We start from the raw sequence: 15,954 nt of genomic DNA on the forward strand, positions 1-15,954 counted from the left end.
TTGAGATATATGTATAATACCTGCACAGATCTGGATGAATTTTGCTTGTAATAAAACTTTGATTGTTGAGTAACGAAGTTGAATAACTTCGTTATTTTTAATTAAAAATGACTCGATAAACAACCATTTTTATAGCTTGGCTTTTAGTATCTTTAAGCGGTTAGGATATCCGGTATACGTGTACATCCTACATAAGACTTATCAAACAGACCAATACGTGCGTCACAACTCTGCTACATGTGGAGAATTACAATTGAATTATTAAAACGCGCTAGAAATATCAGCTGCGTTGACATATAACATACATTGTATGTAACATGCTAAATATTAAACTGAAATAACTTTAAACTAAAAACCTATTAAAATAACTGTTAAATTAAAAAACTAAACATAATCAGTTAGTTAATAAGATTATATAATTAGACGAAAAATAATTACAGCGTGAGTCGATGGAATTTTTGACAAGTGTACTTTTCGAGAGTTCGTACATAAAATAAGAGGTGCGCTAAAAATATTTGGGCTTGATTTGTAATTGTATCCATATTCCTCACTTAAACTTCATCTCGTGCAAAATACAGAAGCTGCAACGTATTGTCCGACAGAACGCAAGGCAAAGTTACGCGACGGAGATGAACCTGGCGACGCGCACTCAGGAATTAAAAATTCGATTTGGAAAGAGATGATCCTTGCTCTGAGAGTCGTCTGTCCGTTTTGCCGATATTCGGGATTTACGGTCCGCCGTTAAATCGCGAATTAAAAACGCACTTGGGAACGCGAATGAAAAATATATAGGTAACAACAGAGACCCGGAGAACCCGGGTGGTCGTTCTGTGCAGCGTGCATACTTATAAATGCATAGAATTTTTCAATAGACGGACCAGAAAGACCGGTGCACGCGTAGCAGCTTTTCCGAAGATCCGTCTAGCGGTTCGCAGGCTAAGATTTAAACCGTGCAGTCGCAACTCCGCCGCCGTCTTCCTGTAATTGATACATCGATTCGATGACCCCCCTCCCCCGTTATGGGAAAAATATCTAGGGGTACTTGATATTCGGCGATCACACAAAAAAATATTATATAAACTACATAAAAAATATATTCCTTTCTATAACATTTTACTGCAAAACCTTAAGTATAATATTATTCTATTTATTACTATGAAAATTGACAATGAATTATATATATATTTTGTATTGTAGAAGCATATTTTACTTTATTAGATGCAATACTAGAATTATATATATAATATGTGAATAAAATATAAATTTTAATATACAATAAATTCAATTTATAAATTTATATATATTTTAATATATAAATTTAATTTATAAATTTATATATTTTAATATATAAATTTTATTTGGATTGACACACATTTACTTTTTTTGTGATATTAGAATATCTACAAACGCGATAGCCAGTCAATTTATCGTAAAAACGGAGAGTTAATTGGGCTACCGTGTCGTTTTTCCTTCTGTGGCGAATGTTTCCGCATTTTATTTGTATGAGTTTTTAGTTTTTACAATTGTTGTGACAACAGCCATTAATTGTAAACTCTTCTAAAACCATCTGTAGTCAAAATTTATAACAATATTTTTTTCCCGACGACGATGACGTTTTTTAAATGAAAATTTTACAATCCGGACTTTGTGCAATATCTTTCTTCACAGGGGCACATAGAAGAAAAATAAAAGCGCTTTTGTTATATAACTGAAACCCCAGCTAATTAAACCTATTACGAACTTGAGTAATTCAGTCTAGAAGCGTTATTGCGATACTATAATTGAAGATACTCTCAAGTTGTGCTCGCGTAAAGATACAACGGTCTGTCTCGCCGTTGCGCATAAACTTGGCGTGAAACTGTGCCTCTCTCTCTCTCTCTCTCTCTCTCTCTCTTGATTGCTACATTAATATTGTAATTTTTACTTTACTTTCAGACATAATAAACAGACCACTCGTACAAAAGCAACTGCACACAGAAAAATTGTAAAATTTTTATCTCACTTTAGTGGATTGTTTTAAATTAAACTATTCAAAATAATTACAACAATCTTTTTTGCGAAATATAAAACTTACGTGTTTTTAAATATAAATTGAAAATATACCTTCTGTTATAATGTATTTGGACAATAAAAGCTTTATTATAATATTTAATCTATTTTTTCCGAAGAAATCAACTCTAAAGGGAGAAAAAGTATTATATTTCGATTTTAAAGGTATTAAAGGTTTTATATACCGCGTCTCATTTCGTCAGACTAGTTAAGGATAGGAGAGGCTTAGGAACTATCAGTACGCTTTACATAAGAATCCAAGAATTCTGACTATGCCTTTGCGCGGCTATCTCGGCGTGGTTTCACGTCCGCCTAGGTTGGTTCAAGACGAAGAAGCAGCGGAGGAGTTAGTGGAGCTCGGACAAGAGAGGTCCCTTTCGCCCTTTGCGTAATACGTTATACAAAGGATACTTGAGCTTTCACGGTAATCATTATACGGTAATTGGTATATCTTCATCCGCTTTCTGGGAAAACGGCTTCGTTGCAAGACTCGGGTCGTCGGAGCCGACGGAGGTGGTTATCCGGTTCGGAACTCGCGAATTATAAACGTACTCGGGATCCTAAAAGTTTCATGAAAAAATAGGGCCTTTGTAACGACAGCCGCCCATAGCACGGAAATTATAGATGCGCGGCGCGGCGTGGCCCCGCGTTCTCCACCCCTCCTCCTGCTCCTCCTCGTCGCTCTTCTTACATTATGGAGCAAATTATAAGAGCTACTTTGCGCGACGCGGACGAGCTCCGCGTTCGCTGCGAGCAGCGTAATAATTTAGCGGACGATGGATCGCCTATGGGCGCGTCGATCGTCTGCGAACTCCCGGCGAACTCCGGCGCGATCGAACACCCCCGCGACACGACCGCGCTCTGTCCTTTCGAACGGAGCGGGCGCACCGGTGCGCAACGTTCCATTTGCGAAAAAGGGTATACGGGAGAACGGCCGACGGTCGGCTTTTGTGTTAAAACATGGGGCTTGATAGATCGAGGGACGCGGCTCGAAAGAAGTGTACGAGCAACAGTGGCGTCTTTAAAATTCAGTTATTTATTTATTTATTCATTCAGTTGTCAGAAAACTTCAGTTATGCTTGTAAAGCCGTGTCTACAATGAGAATTTAAGGCATAAAACTTAAGCTTTAAGCTTTAATCCGTAAGAAATTGACCAATCACGGTCAAGTATTCTTTTCACACATTCAACTGTGATTGGTCAATTTATCACGGCTGAAGACTTAAAGCTTGAATTTTACGCATTAAATTCTCATTGTAGGCACCGCTTAACGCACCTCGGATTTCATAAAACAATACACTACGTATACAGATGTAAACTGAAGCATCGGTAATATACCACGACACGATGCGTATACCCGTGTATACAATTGTGAACTCGATATATCTTCTGCGCTCGATTTCCTTCTATATCGGAAAACCAGAGAGAGAAACAAAGAAAGAGAGAGAGAGAGAGAGAGAGAGAGAGAGAGAGAGAGAGAGAGAGAGAGAGAGAGAGAGAGAGAGAGAGAGAGAGAGAGAGAGAGGAGAGAGAGAGAGAGAGAGAGAGAGAGAGAGAGAGAGAGAGAGAGAGAGAGAGAGAGAGAGAGAGAGAGAGAGAGAGAGAGAGAGAGAGAGGGCGAGGGCGAGAGATAGGTCCCCTGTTATTCCGTACGCTTTCACCTCACGATAGCTACGGCCCTGCACGACGCTTTGAAATTACAAAGCACCCGCAAGACTGTATGAATACCGTCCCGGAATTATTCGAAGCGACGTTCCCTTCGAAGTCGACCTGCGCATCTACCCTCCCACCTTCCCTGCTCTCCCTTCAAAGTCTCACCTGTCTCTGAAACGAACTCTCCGAACGCGTATACCAGACGCTTGACGCGCGACAATGGCCCAACTTCACGAAGGCACTCTTTGAGAGAAAAATCTACATTGAAGTTTTTTTCGTATAAAACTTTCGGCAACTCTCGTAGCGTTAATATGTTAATCGAATCGATAAAAGCTCGGGGTTTAATTGATTTAATTAATTCGGCAATCGAGCACGATTCTTATCTTCCAAAGATGAAAATAATTTTGTGTTACCGCAGAAAATCGTAGAAAAGTGTATCGTAGCATCATTACCGATTTTAATAGCAAAATTACCTTTTAATGGAAATTTTAATAGAAAATGAAGATATCAAATTTCTCTCTTTTTCACTTTCCGCGAGTTAATTTATTGACGAGCGCGAGACGAGAACGTCTCGTATGGGTCGATCTATAAAAAGTGAAAAACGCCTGATTGATTCCCATGTTTATTCATAACCGCGTAGAAATACAATCGTGACGGACAGATTAAAATAAGTAAAATAAATTTCACCGCATCTATAAATTCTTATTTACCAGAGTTACGTTAATTGCAAAATGTCTGACTTTTTATTTGAGTCTCCGATACTATCGGAGTATTTTTTCTTTATTTCTACGACATATATTACGGCGAACAGCCTCGGCTCGTGGAGGGATCCCGCGATCCGGTCCTCGGCCCTGGCCGGTTCGCCGCTGGGCGAGAGAGTACACTGCTCTAAACCCGCGCAATAATTTCCCCCTTATTAGCCCGTCGCCCGTCGCGATCGATCGAACGTGGATCTCTCCGCGATCGCGTCTCCGCTCGGCTCGTCGCGCGGTGGTTATGGCAACGCGCGCGACGCCACCGGATCTCTCTCTCGCGAGAGAGGACCGACGGCGACGGTATAGAGCCCCGGGAGTGCCCCGGGACCCGCAGCATGGGAACCGCATTCGAGAGACGGTACATACATACGGGCATCCTGGCATTAGAGCCACACGCGATGCTCTATCTCCCTTCCTCCCTCGTACCCTCCCGACCTCCTCTCTCTCTCTCTCTCTCTCTCTCTCTCTCTCTCTCTCTCTCTCTCTCTCTCTCTCTCTCTCTCTCTCTCTTTCGCTCACGGTTTCTCTCGTGTGTCAACACGTTTCCGACGCCCACGACGAGTGACGCATGCGCCTCGCGCAACCTTATCAGTCCCTCGCTCTATCTCCCTTCCTCTTCTCTATACTCCCACCCTCCGTCCCTTTCTCTCGTTCTCTTTCGAGATACAAGGTGTCCCGGGCTCCCCCTTTTGCATTCCGAATTTCTGCGATAGAATTTGGAGTACGTCTCTCCTCGAGCAAACTGTCGGGACAATTTTTTTTAATTTTACCGAGAGATTAAAAACATGGTTGTTTCACGAGATAAATTTTAGAAATAAGAAGTAAGAAACATTATTTTTCAGTTGTAATTTAGATTATTTGAACAAATGTGCGTATAGATGCGAAAAAATTGTGGTCGATCTAGGCAACTCTAATGCACACAATAACTCATTTATTATTGATGTTCAGTAATAATCCTCGTAAAGGAAGTTATAACAGAGCACGTCAATAATAATTGCTGTTGCACGTTGTTAGTGCAATAGTAGAGAATGCATTAATAAGTCTTCGCGATTCCTCTTTCTCTTCTCTTGTTTTTTCTACGTGCTGTTACTTCTTCCTTTTCCTCTCAGCTCTCTCTCTCTCTCTCTCTCTCTCTCTCTTTCTCTCTCTTTCGATCGTTTGCTAGAGAGAGATGCGTCCCTGTCTTTTCTACGAGTACTCCTCTTCGCCGTGTCGACGAGTCTCTTCGCTAAGCCAGCAGGCACGGAATTTTCCAATTCACAAGGGTGCATAGACGATGCGGGTCGTCGACACGGCAACATCTTCGATGTCACTCGTCGGCGAACATGCTGCAGGCGAGTGAAATTTCAAGCTACATCGCAAGTCGCGTGCTGGCATCGAAGATACCCTTTCACCGATACGGCCCTGTCCCAAAAACGTAAACCTAATTGCTCCCTTTCTCTTTATCCCCCTTTCTGTTTTCTCTTTCTTTAGCTTTTCTCTCTCTCTCTCTCTCTCTCTCTCTCTCGCTTCATTGGTGGATTTTAATTCCCAGGAACCTTATTCCGCGACACAGTTGTAATCGAAATGACATTTTTACGAAAGCGAAATAGTTTTAATTATTATTTCGCTGCAATATTTTATTTTGCGTTGCTATAAATATGTGGAAATATTTTTTACGTTTATTAATGAATATACGAGAGAAATACGAGAGGTTTCTACACCGATAGCGTTGAAAGTTAAGTTGTGGGAGATTAATCGATTAAAATCATTAATACCTGTAATAAGAGACAAAAATAACGATGTAGCGTCTCGTGAAATGTTACTTCTCCGATGGTTTTTCAATAAACTCGGGCTCGAAGGCGGCTTAACGGTAAATCCGGCACTGGTCCTCTCTCCCTCTCCCCTCCCCTCGCGCTCTTCGTCCTTATACCGTCACCCTCGTTCGTACGACGCGATACAGCCTTTTCCCCTCCTCTTCCGTTCCCATTGCACACACCAATTTTCCAATTGATAAGGGTGCATAGTTGATACAGAGCGGCCGCGCAACCCTATCCGTCTGCATCCCGCTTTATCTTCCTCGCTTCTCCGTTATCTCTCTCCGCTCCCCCGTCTCCCCTCTTGCTACCTATCTATCTCCTTTCGACCCTCATCTTTGTCTCTCTCTCTCTCTCTCTCTCTCTCTCTCTCTCTCTCTCTCTCTCTCTCTCTCTCTCTCTCTTTCGCACGCACCTTGTCAAGTTCAGCGCGCGGCTCTGTCGTTTAAAATATTGACAAAAGCGGCTGTGCCCCTCGGCGTACGAGGCGCGGAATCGCGAATGTCGCAACGCAAATTTTGCAAGTTATCGCCCCGTGGGACGCTTTCCTATGTCCACATCGATACGTCGTCAGTCGTCATCGGGAACAACAAAGCGGAGCCCTCCCCCTTCTTCTCCCACCCCTTCCGCCGATCCAGTACGCGTTATTTCGCGCGCGACCTCGTGCGCGCGGACACGGATTTCCTCGAGGAGATCCCACGTGCGTTGGATTCGCTCACCTTTTCTGTAAACGCCCGTGAATAGAATGCCCGTGCCGTACTCGGAAAGCGAGTATCCGAGACGTTTTGCTTGTCCCTCTTTCACGGTATAGCGGGTGACCGGGTACGTTTTCTGCGTGCGTGACGACGACAGAATACGGGAGAGAAGGGATACGAGACTGGGACGCACACCTGGGTTTTCCCCCTTTACTCGTTATTATTAATCGGGATAATTCCGTCGATGTATTCTCTTATCGGTTTTTTAATCACCGAAAATGCGTCGCGTGCGGGTATAACGAACGAAACTGGGGCTGACGTCGCGCGTCGTTCCGTTACGACATATACGCGATATCTCCATATGAGGCTAAGGTCTTCCTCGAAGAGAGTAGAAACCTACCGAGCACCGAGCGTCTGCCGACCAGTCGGAAAACTCGGCTATCGATCCGGGATCTCCGCGATAAACACACGAGGTAGCGAACGAAGGGAGAACTCGTTCCTGCCGAGCGCGGACCGTGCGCTCGTTGCGTAAAATTAACAGTCATGTTCCGAAACTCACTTTCCCGTCTGGGATTTCGGTGCAGAGAGAAACAGAGAGGGAGATGGAGAGAGAGAGAATAAGAGTGAGAGAGCGAGAGAGCAGAGGGGAAAACGGAGAGGGAGAAGATAGCATGAGAAAACGCTGCGAAAGGTATGGAACAAAACCATGGCGAGCGAGCGAGAGCGGGGGATACGTCTCCTTTTCCTTTTAACGCCGAGGTAGCTTTTCCTTAAAGCGCGGTACGCGCTACTGTCTGTAATAAGGACGGATATCCGGGGAAGGAAGAAAGGAGGAGGAACGTTTTCTATCGATACCGAATTTGATCGATATCGAACCGCCTGGCACGCTGTATCTGAAGACGAATCCGTGAGAGAGAAAAAGAACAAGAGAGACACAAAGAAAGAGAAGGGATTTATATATATAGAGAGAGACAACATCTTGAGCTTTGTCACCCGACATGACGCACTCGCGACGGCAGCTGCGTCGCGCGTTGCCTCGACCCGCAGCGCGCGGCGTGTTGATTTTGGCTTAACTCGGAGTTATCAGCGGTGCTCGCGGTGCTCGGCCATGATATCGTCTGGCCTGACGCTCTCGTTGTCTACGACGAGAGAGAGCAAGAGAGAGAGAGAGAACGGCGCTGCGCAGTGGCGGGCGCGCGATCATAGAACGGCACACACGGTATATAGGCGGGTATTACGGTATCATCGTGCGAGATATGATTTCGAGTAGAACGGGAGATTCGACGGCGATAAGAGCGCGAGATAAAATTCCCGGAGGAATTCGTCCCGCGTCCGCAGACGCGTCAGAAAAGCGAACGTGAGCGGCGGGCGTGTGGAAGTGCTCGCTCGCTCTCGACGTTGTTCCACGCGAGTTCCAGCCGAGAACGCGTTTTTTATGCCCTGTAAAAAAGCATGTGAACCGCAACGGCACACGAACGACAATGGAAAACTGCACTGCATGAACAACAAGCGTAAAAATTATACATTCCATTAAATTTCTAATTGAACGTGTATACATATTTCCATAGTAAATGGTATACATTTTACATTTGTTCACGTAATTTTGCAGACTTTTTTCTACAGTGCATGGTGGATTTTTTTATCCCCATTCCAGATAAAAAAATTTTCCTCACAGTGGGTAAACCATCACGTCCGTGGAATTAAAAAGGCGCATGCGTTAAGCTGGATCCAAACTAAGCGAGCGAGCGAGCGAGCGCGAACAAACGCGAATAAACGACTTGTTTCGACGAGATCGAACGTACAACGACGAATATGTTCCGTTTCACTTCGATATGTCAAAGGGAAAGAGCTCGCAACGTTCGTGAATGTTCGTTCGCGATCGTTCGTCCTTGTGATTCTGATTAATAAATTCACGAATTCGGATATATGCGACTCTTCGCGCAATAAGATCTGAATAATCCGGCTAATTTAGATATCCGAACTCGAGTAAATGAATGATTTGATGTATTAATTATTTCCGAAGTAAATTCGGAACGTTTTGTAGCCCTAGATTTTGGACTTTACACTGTTAAATTCGTGGTGTCAAATTACATTCAATTTGAATCAATTTTAACCATTCGTATAAATCGCCATTGCTACTAATCAAAATATCGTTAATTTAACTTAAAAAATGTCAATTTAATTAAACTAATGGAGTTAAAATAATACTGTTTGTGTGAAAATAATAAATTTCGATACACATGGTAAGTTAAAAATCACAAAATGTTATTTAACTGAAGGTACTGATTTAAATTTCATTTTCCATTTTCAACAGTGAGTGCATAAGTATTTTATTCAGCTCGAAATTCGCTCTTCCTTCCCATTTGCTTCCCTGCTTGATTGTCGTTATTTTCGCGGCAGTCCACAGAAAGAAACGCCACTGACCTTCTTCTATATATTTAATCGAACGAAGGATGAAGGATCTAAAATCAAAATGTAATTTTAGAGAAGTTCTCTTAAATAGATAGATGGGAAGTGCGCGACGCGCATCAATCGCCGCCGTCCAGATAGTCGCGGGTAGAAATCGCGTTGGCGTGCCGCGGCCACGCGGCAGAGAGAGAATCTAATCTCGTCGAAACGATAGCGATTTCAAATAGCCGCTCTTCTTCGGTATCTTCACGGTATCCTTCGCGCGTCACGAAGTGTGTTTACTCGGCTTCCTCAGGGCTGTGCCAGCCCGAGTTCCCCGGATCGCGTGGACCCTCGTGTGGGTGCGGCCTTTGGGAGGAAGGGGCCCTCGCTCCGGCCGACCCGGCGCTCTCTCTTCCAGAGTAGGTCCTATCTTTTTTCCACCTTTCTTTTTCTTCTCTCTTCCATTCGACGCGTCCCTTCGTCGCGCTTATGGCTTCGGCATCGGTCCTCCCTCCCGTAAGATCGCCCCTATCTTCCTTCCTCTCTGTTAACCCTCGTAGGGATATTAAGCCCCGTGGCGTCCCAGGGCTGTAACATTCGTAGAGATGAAACTCACGAGAGACCCTTGGAATTCCTTGGATGTCAGCTTGATGCGACGCGTGTCTGTAATGTCGGAATCCATCCGGAGAAACGGTTTCGTATTATTTAAAAATAAAGAATACAAAGCCTTCTAAATTTTTTTATCTATCTCAAAATATCAGCGCTGCTCGTTTTTTAATTCCTTATGTATAATATGACACGTGTTGTAATCGCGGAATTTATCCGAAGAAACGATTATTTCTGAATCTACTTCAACACGTCAGTGTTGCTCTCGTTTTTGAATTGCTTATGTACAATACAAACAATAATAATATAACTCATTATATATAAAATTGATTCGAGTAATATAATCGACGTTACAATAGCCACCGATAACAGCCACCAATGGTTTCGAACCTAGTGACGTATAAGAAATGCACTTATTTGCGTGTTAGCAACATAGCATTTCATGCAAGGCAAGACGACTTTTTTTCTATGCTATCTTTAAAATATCGTATTTGTGTGCGGTTTCACGATTATTTTATGCCGCGGAATATTTCATAGCAAAACTTTTAAAGTCGCGAAATTTTTTATGTCATCTAAAACTGTGACGGATAATGGACTTCGATCTGACTTTGAAAATGTCAAGTATCTATTCTGGAGTTTCCACATTCATATTCGAAACTTATTTAGTGATTGACCTGAAAATGCGTCCCACTTTTAAAATTGATTATGAATGTACGAGGACTTCTTTGTTTTGGGAATGAATAATTCCGTAATTGGGCGTTCGGTTTAATTCTTTTCGCGCAATAAAAATCGATTTTCAGCTAATCTCCATCATCTATTCTGCTGATCGGCTTTTAAGTACATGCACTTGGCTTTGAATGAAACAAAACGATCGGAACGATGTCACCTAAAGTAGGAAAATAACGACTTTAAATTGAGTATACGTCGCGATTGGAAAATGAAATGGCACTAATTGAGAAATCGCTAATAATAATAATTGCGCACCCTATTAATTAATTTACGATTAACTGGCGCGTTGCATGCGATTTGTGGCGTTTTGGATTCGGTAACGTTGCGCGCTCGACAATGGAACGGTTGTATAGCTTATTTGCGTCAGAGCAATGGGAAATATATGTAGATATATACGTATATCGGGTGGAGATATATTTCGGTAATAACTTGGATAAGGGAGTTTGTTGCGTCTGTTCCAATTGTTGCGCCGCTGCGGCCGTCACAATTCGACTGGGGCGTACAATATCGCTTCGCTTTTGCGCATATATGGTATTCTACTTTCTAACGATCTTGCCGCTCAGTTCCCACGAGTATCGGCGAGAATCGCTAAATTTACCCGCTATCAAAGTCGTTAAACATCTCGCGTCCTATAATTATACAAATGGTGACATATCTAACTTAACGACACGTCGCCTCGACAAAATTAACAAAAGTAAGACGCGGTATGTCTTTACGTCACATTACGCAACATCTAATTAAATATTACGATCTTTTTGGAATTTTAAAACACAATGTGTAAAAATTTATTGAAATTACGTTTAGGTATACCTTCATTTATTATATATATGAAAAGATTACTTTGTATTTTGTGTTTTATAGTTACACTATAAAATACAATAACTAGCTTAAACTATCTGGCGTTGCTCGGGATTATCACAAAGTTAAGGGGATGAAAATCAGTAATTATGCAAAATTTGGTCCAAATCGGTCAAAAGGTTTAGGAGTTAATGGGGAATATACAGACAGACACATTCTAGTTTATATACATATATAGATAGAGCAAATAAATATATTCTAAATATAATATATTTAAAAAATTATTAGGAATGCGCGCGAGAAATTAAAACATTTTTTGATAAAGGAATATTAATTAGTTTGCATACTGAGATGGTAGCTTCTCTCTCGATTGTAACGAGATCTCCTGCTGCAGAGGGAACATTCTTTTAGAGTCAACGAAAAAAATACACAATTAAATAAAATCTATTTAACGACTTAACAATTAGTTTCCAGTTCAATTTTTGCAGATGATTTAGATACGAATCAACAAATTCGCAAATACGAATTTGATATTTTTCGGACATTAAGAATCGTTCGGATAGTTCGAATAATTTGAATACCCGAACTGGAGTAGTCAGATAATTCGGTGAATTATCCGAATCCCAACAAATCCAAATCGTATTCACAGTCCTACACTGTAAAAAAAAGTATGTAAAACGAGCAGGCATACATTCGTGTATACTTTTTTTTAAATGTACGATTTGTACCGTACACACGTACGGTGCACACACATTTCCGTTATAAATTGCACAAACCTTAACCTACGTTCGCGTAATTCTCCCATACTCTTCGCAACAAGCTGAAAGCTCCTCAAATTCGAACGTGGTACTCGACGCGCAGCGTCCACACCTGCGATACGCGTTTCCCCTTCCCCCGTTCACCCTTTCCCAACCCTCCGTCTCACCACGGGAATGATAGTTCCCCGTTCCCCCACGTTGCGGCCGGCATCCCCTCCATCCCGCCGCGTCGCGCCGCGCCGTGCCGCGCCGCGCCGCGCCGCGTTTCCGAGTCCTGCTCAGTCGGTTAGGATTCGGCATTCAGTTCGTGGTGCGCCGTCGTCGGACGAAGTGTCGTGTCGGAGTGCGCGGAGAGGCTCGCGGTGTTTCGGTGTGTCTCGCGTCTCGCTCCCTGAACTGAAGTCGCGAGTGAGCGAGCGAGGGTGATGCGCGCGCTCTAGAGCGAGGAGGAGAAAGAGAGAGAGAGAGAGAGTGTTGTATCGGCGGTGAGAAGAGACGCACGCGCGCGCATATATACGTGCGTGCGGTGCGTGCGTCGTGCACGCGAGTGTTTCCTCCTCCGTTGACGGCCTCTTTCGAATCGGTGTGCGTGTGTGTGTCTACGTAACTACGCCGTCGCGCGCGCGTGTCCGCGCCGCGCCGCCTCTGGTCCCTCGATATACCGTCGTGGCTTCTGCTCTCGCGCTTCTACGTCCGCTCTTCGCGCACACATACACAGACACGTTTTGACATACACGCTCGGGGGACGGGCGCGATCGAGCGCCGCGCGCGCGCGCGCGCACATACACGCGCGCGTAACACGTACACGGGAACAACACGACGTGGAGGCATGACAGCGACGCGGGAGTGTTACCCCATACGGTAGGACAAGCCTCTATACACCGTGTCCCTCTTCTTTTGCGCTAGCGATTGCGATTGCGATTGCGACGACGACGACGACGACGACGACGACGACGACGACGACGAGGACAGCGACAGCGACGAGGACGAGGACAACCGAGAGTTGGGCGGTGACTAAAGACTCTCTACACGGCGGCTCTACACGGCCTCGGGTACCAAGTGCGTAAAAGTGTAACTCGGCTCGCCACACACGGCCGACGACGGCCACGACTTGGCCACAATTGTTTTGTCCGAATCGATACGCCCCCCCCCCCCCCCCCGGCGGTGGCGAGCGCTTTCGTATGCCGCACGGCCAGCGGAAACGACGGGCCTTCGTGTGATTTCATCGCGTACGTCTTTTCGCTTTCTCTCTCTCTCTCTCTCACACACACACTCTCATTCTGTCTCTCTACATCATCGAGGGGACCACGTTATCGATAATCGACGCAGCCGAACAATTTACCGTCCCCCTCTTCCTTATTTATCTCGTCTCTCCGCCTCCGACGTGCTTGTATACATCCCTCCTTTCAGGAAGATTCTTCGAATATCTTTCGCTCGGTCTTTTCGGTCCTGTCATCGTCGCGAACGTCTCCGAGCTCTGCGCCGCTGTTGTCGTCGTCGTCATCGTCGGTGACGACGACCGTCGCATTACCGCCAATTCCGCGACACACACGAGAGTGCCAAGGAGCTTTTCTTCCTGCCGGCGACGTACTTATGTAGCCCCGCGAGACTGTTTTGCTCGGCGCCCTGCCGTACTGCGTCGTCCGCGGCATTCGGACGAAGGCACTTCGTGTTTTGCTGCGCCACGACCACGACGATACAACCCTCGGCACGTAACGCCGTACGTCGTCGAGCGAGTGTGTCGATGTGCCTCGCGAGACGTAAACAGGGAAAATCGAAATAATTTCGAATTCCGACGCGCGGAGCAAACGGCTCTCTGTTTACTCCCGCGACGACGGGCGGGGGCCGAGTTAACCGCGATTAACTTGCGATTAACTCGCGATTTCTAATATCTCGGCGTCTCGCAGAGGCCCCCCCCCCCCCGTGCTCGTTGAGCTCTCCCCTTTTTCTTCCTTGTTAAGATTAATCGCGAGTCAGCCGCGTTAGCCACTCGATTGATCTCGTCGGGATTATACGGGGCGTTCCGGAATTGTCGACCGATACACGGGTGTTTTATCTATCGAACTGTTGATTATCGTTTAATGCGAACGCGCTTGTTTCAAATGACATCCCCGCGAGAATTACCACAATTAGAAAACACCTCTATTTTATGGGATATTAAATTTAATTGGTTTAAAGCAAGGTGTTAATGAAAAGAGAAATCGAAAGAAATGCGAGATGCCACTCCCTTTGCGATTCTCGAGGAATTTCGACTCTTTAATCTCTTAACTATGATCAATAAATCTCTTAAAAACAAAAGTAATTATGCCGAAGGTAAAGTCTGTCTCAAATAGGAGGATTTTATTTGTTTGCCTTAGTCCAAAGATTAATGAATGACTTTTACTGCCTTTAAAGTACTCGAAGGCCGTTTGTGCCTGTATTAATAATAAGTCCATTCCATGTTTTGCAGCGACTGACATTCGTCTTCCGTCATTTCTGGATGGCCAGTACAGATTTTAGGCGAAATACATCGAATCTGTTTAGGATGTTCGAATGTGGACTTATCGCTTAAAGAGGAAACGTAATCAAGAGAATAGGTTTTACTACTCGATGTATACACAAGTTAATTTCTCGTTGTACACCGCGCTATCGGCCGTTATCGCGTCTTGGTCGCACCCCCGATTTTACAAATATAATTACGAATATAATTACGTCGCCTGTAATATTCGAATAGAGCGGATTCGTGTGCCTCGAGATTAGCCGGAGGAGATATTAATCTCGGAGCAGGGAGAGTGCGTGCGTTTCTGCACGCGCAAAACGTACGAACTCGCTGTCCCGGATGTATCGTGTTTCTTCTTTTTTTTTCGTCGCGGCGCGACTCTCCATTCAAATCGACGATTGCAAAACGTCGCGTGTTGCATCGCTCGCCATTGGAATGAAATATTTACCTGTCTTGCGACACGACGAACGTCATCGTGCGATTCTCTTCGTCCGGCTACCATCTTTCGTGGATACTTTTCCTCACGCTCGAATCTTGGAGCCACTTCGAAACTTGCGGAGCGATCGTTTCGTTTATTTATATCTTGCATAGAGACGTTAATAAAAATCGTTATTTTCCTTGTTTTGCAACGTTTACCAATCATGCTGAATCAGGGTGGCGTTGTTTTGCCATTTCGGGTATCGTGGAAATATCGATATTTCGCACGCGGGAGAAAGAAAAATATTGCGATACTTTTCCGTGATATTCATACGATTCGTGAAAGAGCAGGCAAATACGAAGGTCAGTGTAACGCGTGCCTATTTTTAATTACGCTGAATCGGATTAAATATATTGTAATGCAAACGCGCTTGTTTAAAATATCGCCACGGGGGATCACCGCAATTGGTAAATCCTCTATTTTACGGAGTATTAGATTTAAGTTGCTTCGATTAAAATAAACATGATACGTATATTGCTTATTCGTGTGCGTTACTTGTTTATGTCGCGCGCGACAGCGACGATCTATCAGAAAAGTTTTCGGACGCATAAACACCCTACAAAAAAATGTTGCTTAACATACTAATACCTGAGCCATGGTGTAAAAGGAGAATATCGCCTTCGAGGGCCCGACATTGAACGCGCGCACATGTATATTCACTCGGGCGGCTCGTCGTTCTCGGACGCCTTTAATGTTCCTCGTTTATGCACGATAAATAAATAGAATAAGTGACTCGGTTATACGATCGACTCACCGACGTCGATCGCGC

The 15,954-nt window shown here is 44.3% G+C and overlaps 1 protein-coding gene across 6 annotated transcripts in view; it reads left to right on the top strand.

Annotated features, from left to right (window-relative positions):
- Nucleotides 1-15,954, top strand: part of Mura (ring finger protein murashka) — a 50,448-nt gene that overhangs the window by 3,304 nt on the left and 31,190 nt on the right. Inside the window, exon 1 of one of the 6 annotated variants that reach the window (XM_071701210.1) lies at nt 12,447-13,089. The exons of 2 other annotated variants lie outside the window; for them this stretch is intronic. Coding sequence is in view for 1 of the 4 variants with exons in the window: in XM_071701216.1 (XP_071557317.1) it covers nt 13,058-13,089 (32 nt within the window). In the remaining 3 variants the exon portion in view is untranslated. 3 more of the 6 variants (XM_071701216.1, XM_071701215.1, XM_071701211.1) reach the window with 3 other exon arrangements.

Source organism: Temnothorax nylanderi, unplaced genomic scaffold (genome assembly GCF_030848795.1).
Source record: "Temnothorax nylanderi isolate EJ_2023f unplaced genomic scaffold, tnyl_v1.0 TNYL_tig0024_pilon, whole genome shotgun sequence".
Lineage (NCBI taxonomy): Eukaryota > Metazoa > Arthropoda > Insecta > Hymenoptera > Formicidae > Temnothorax > Temnothorax nylanderi.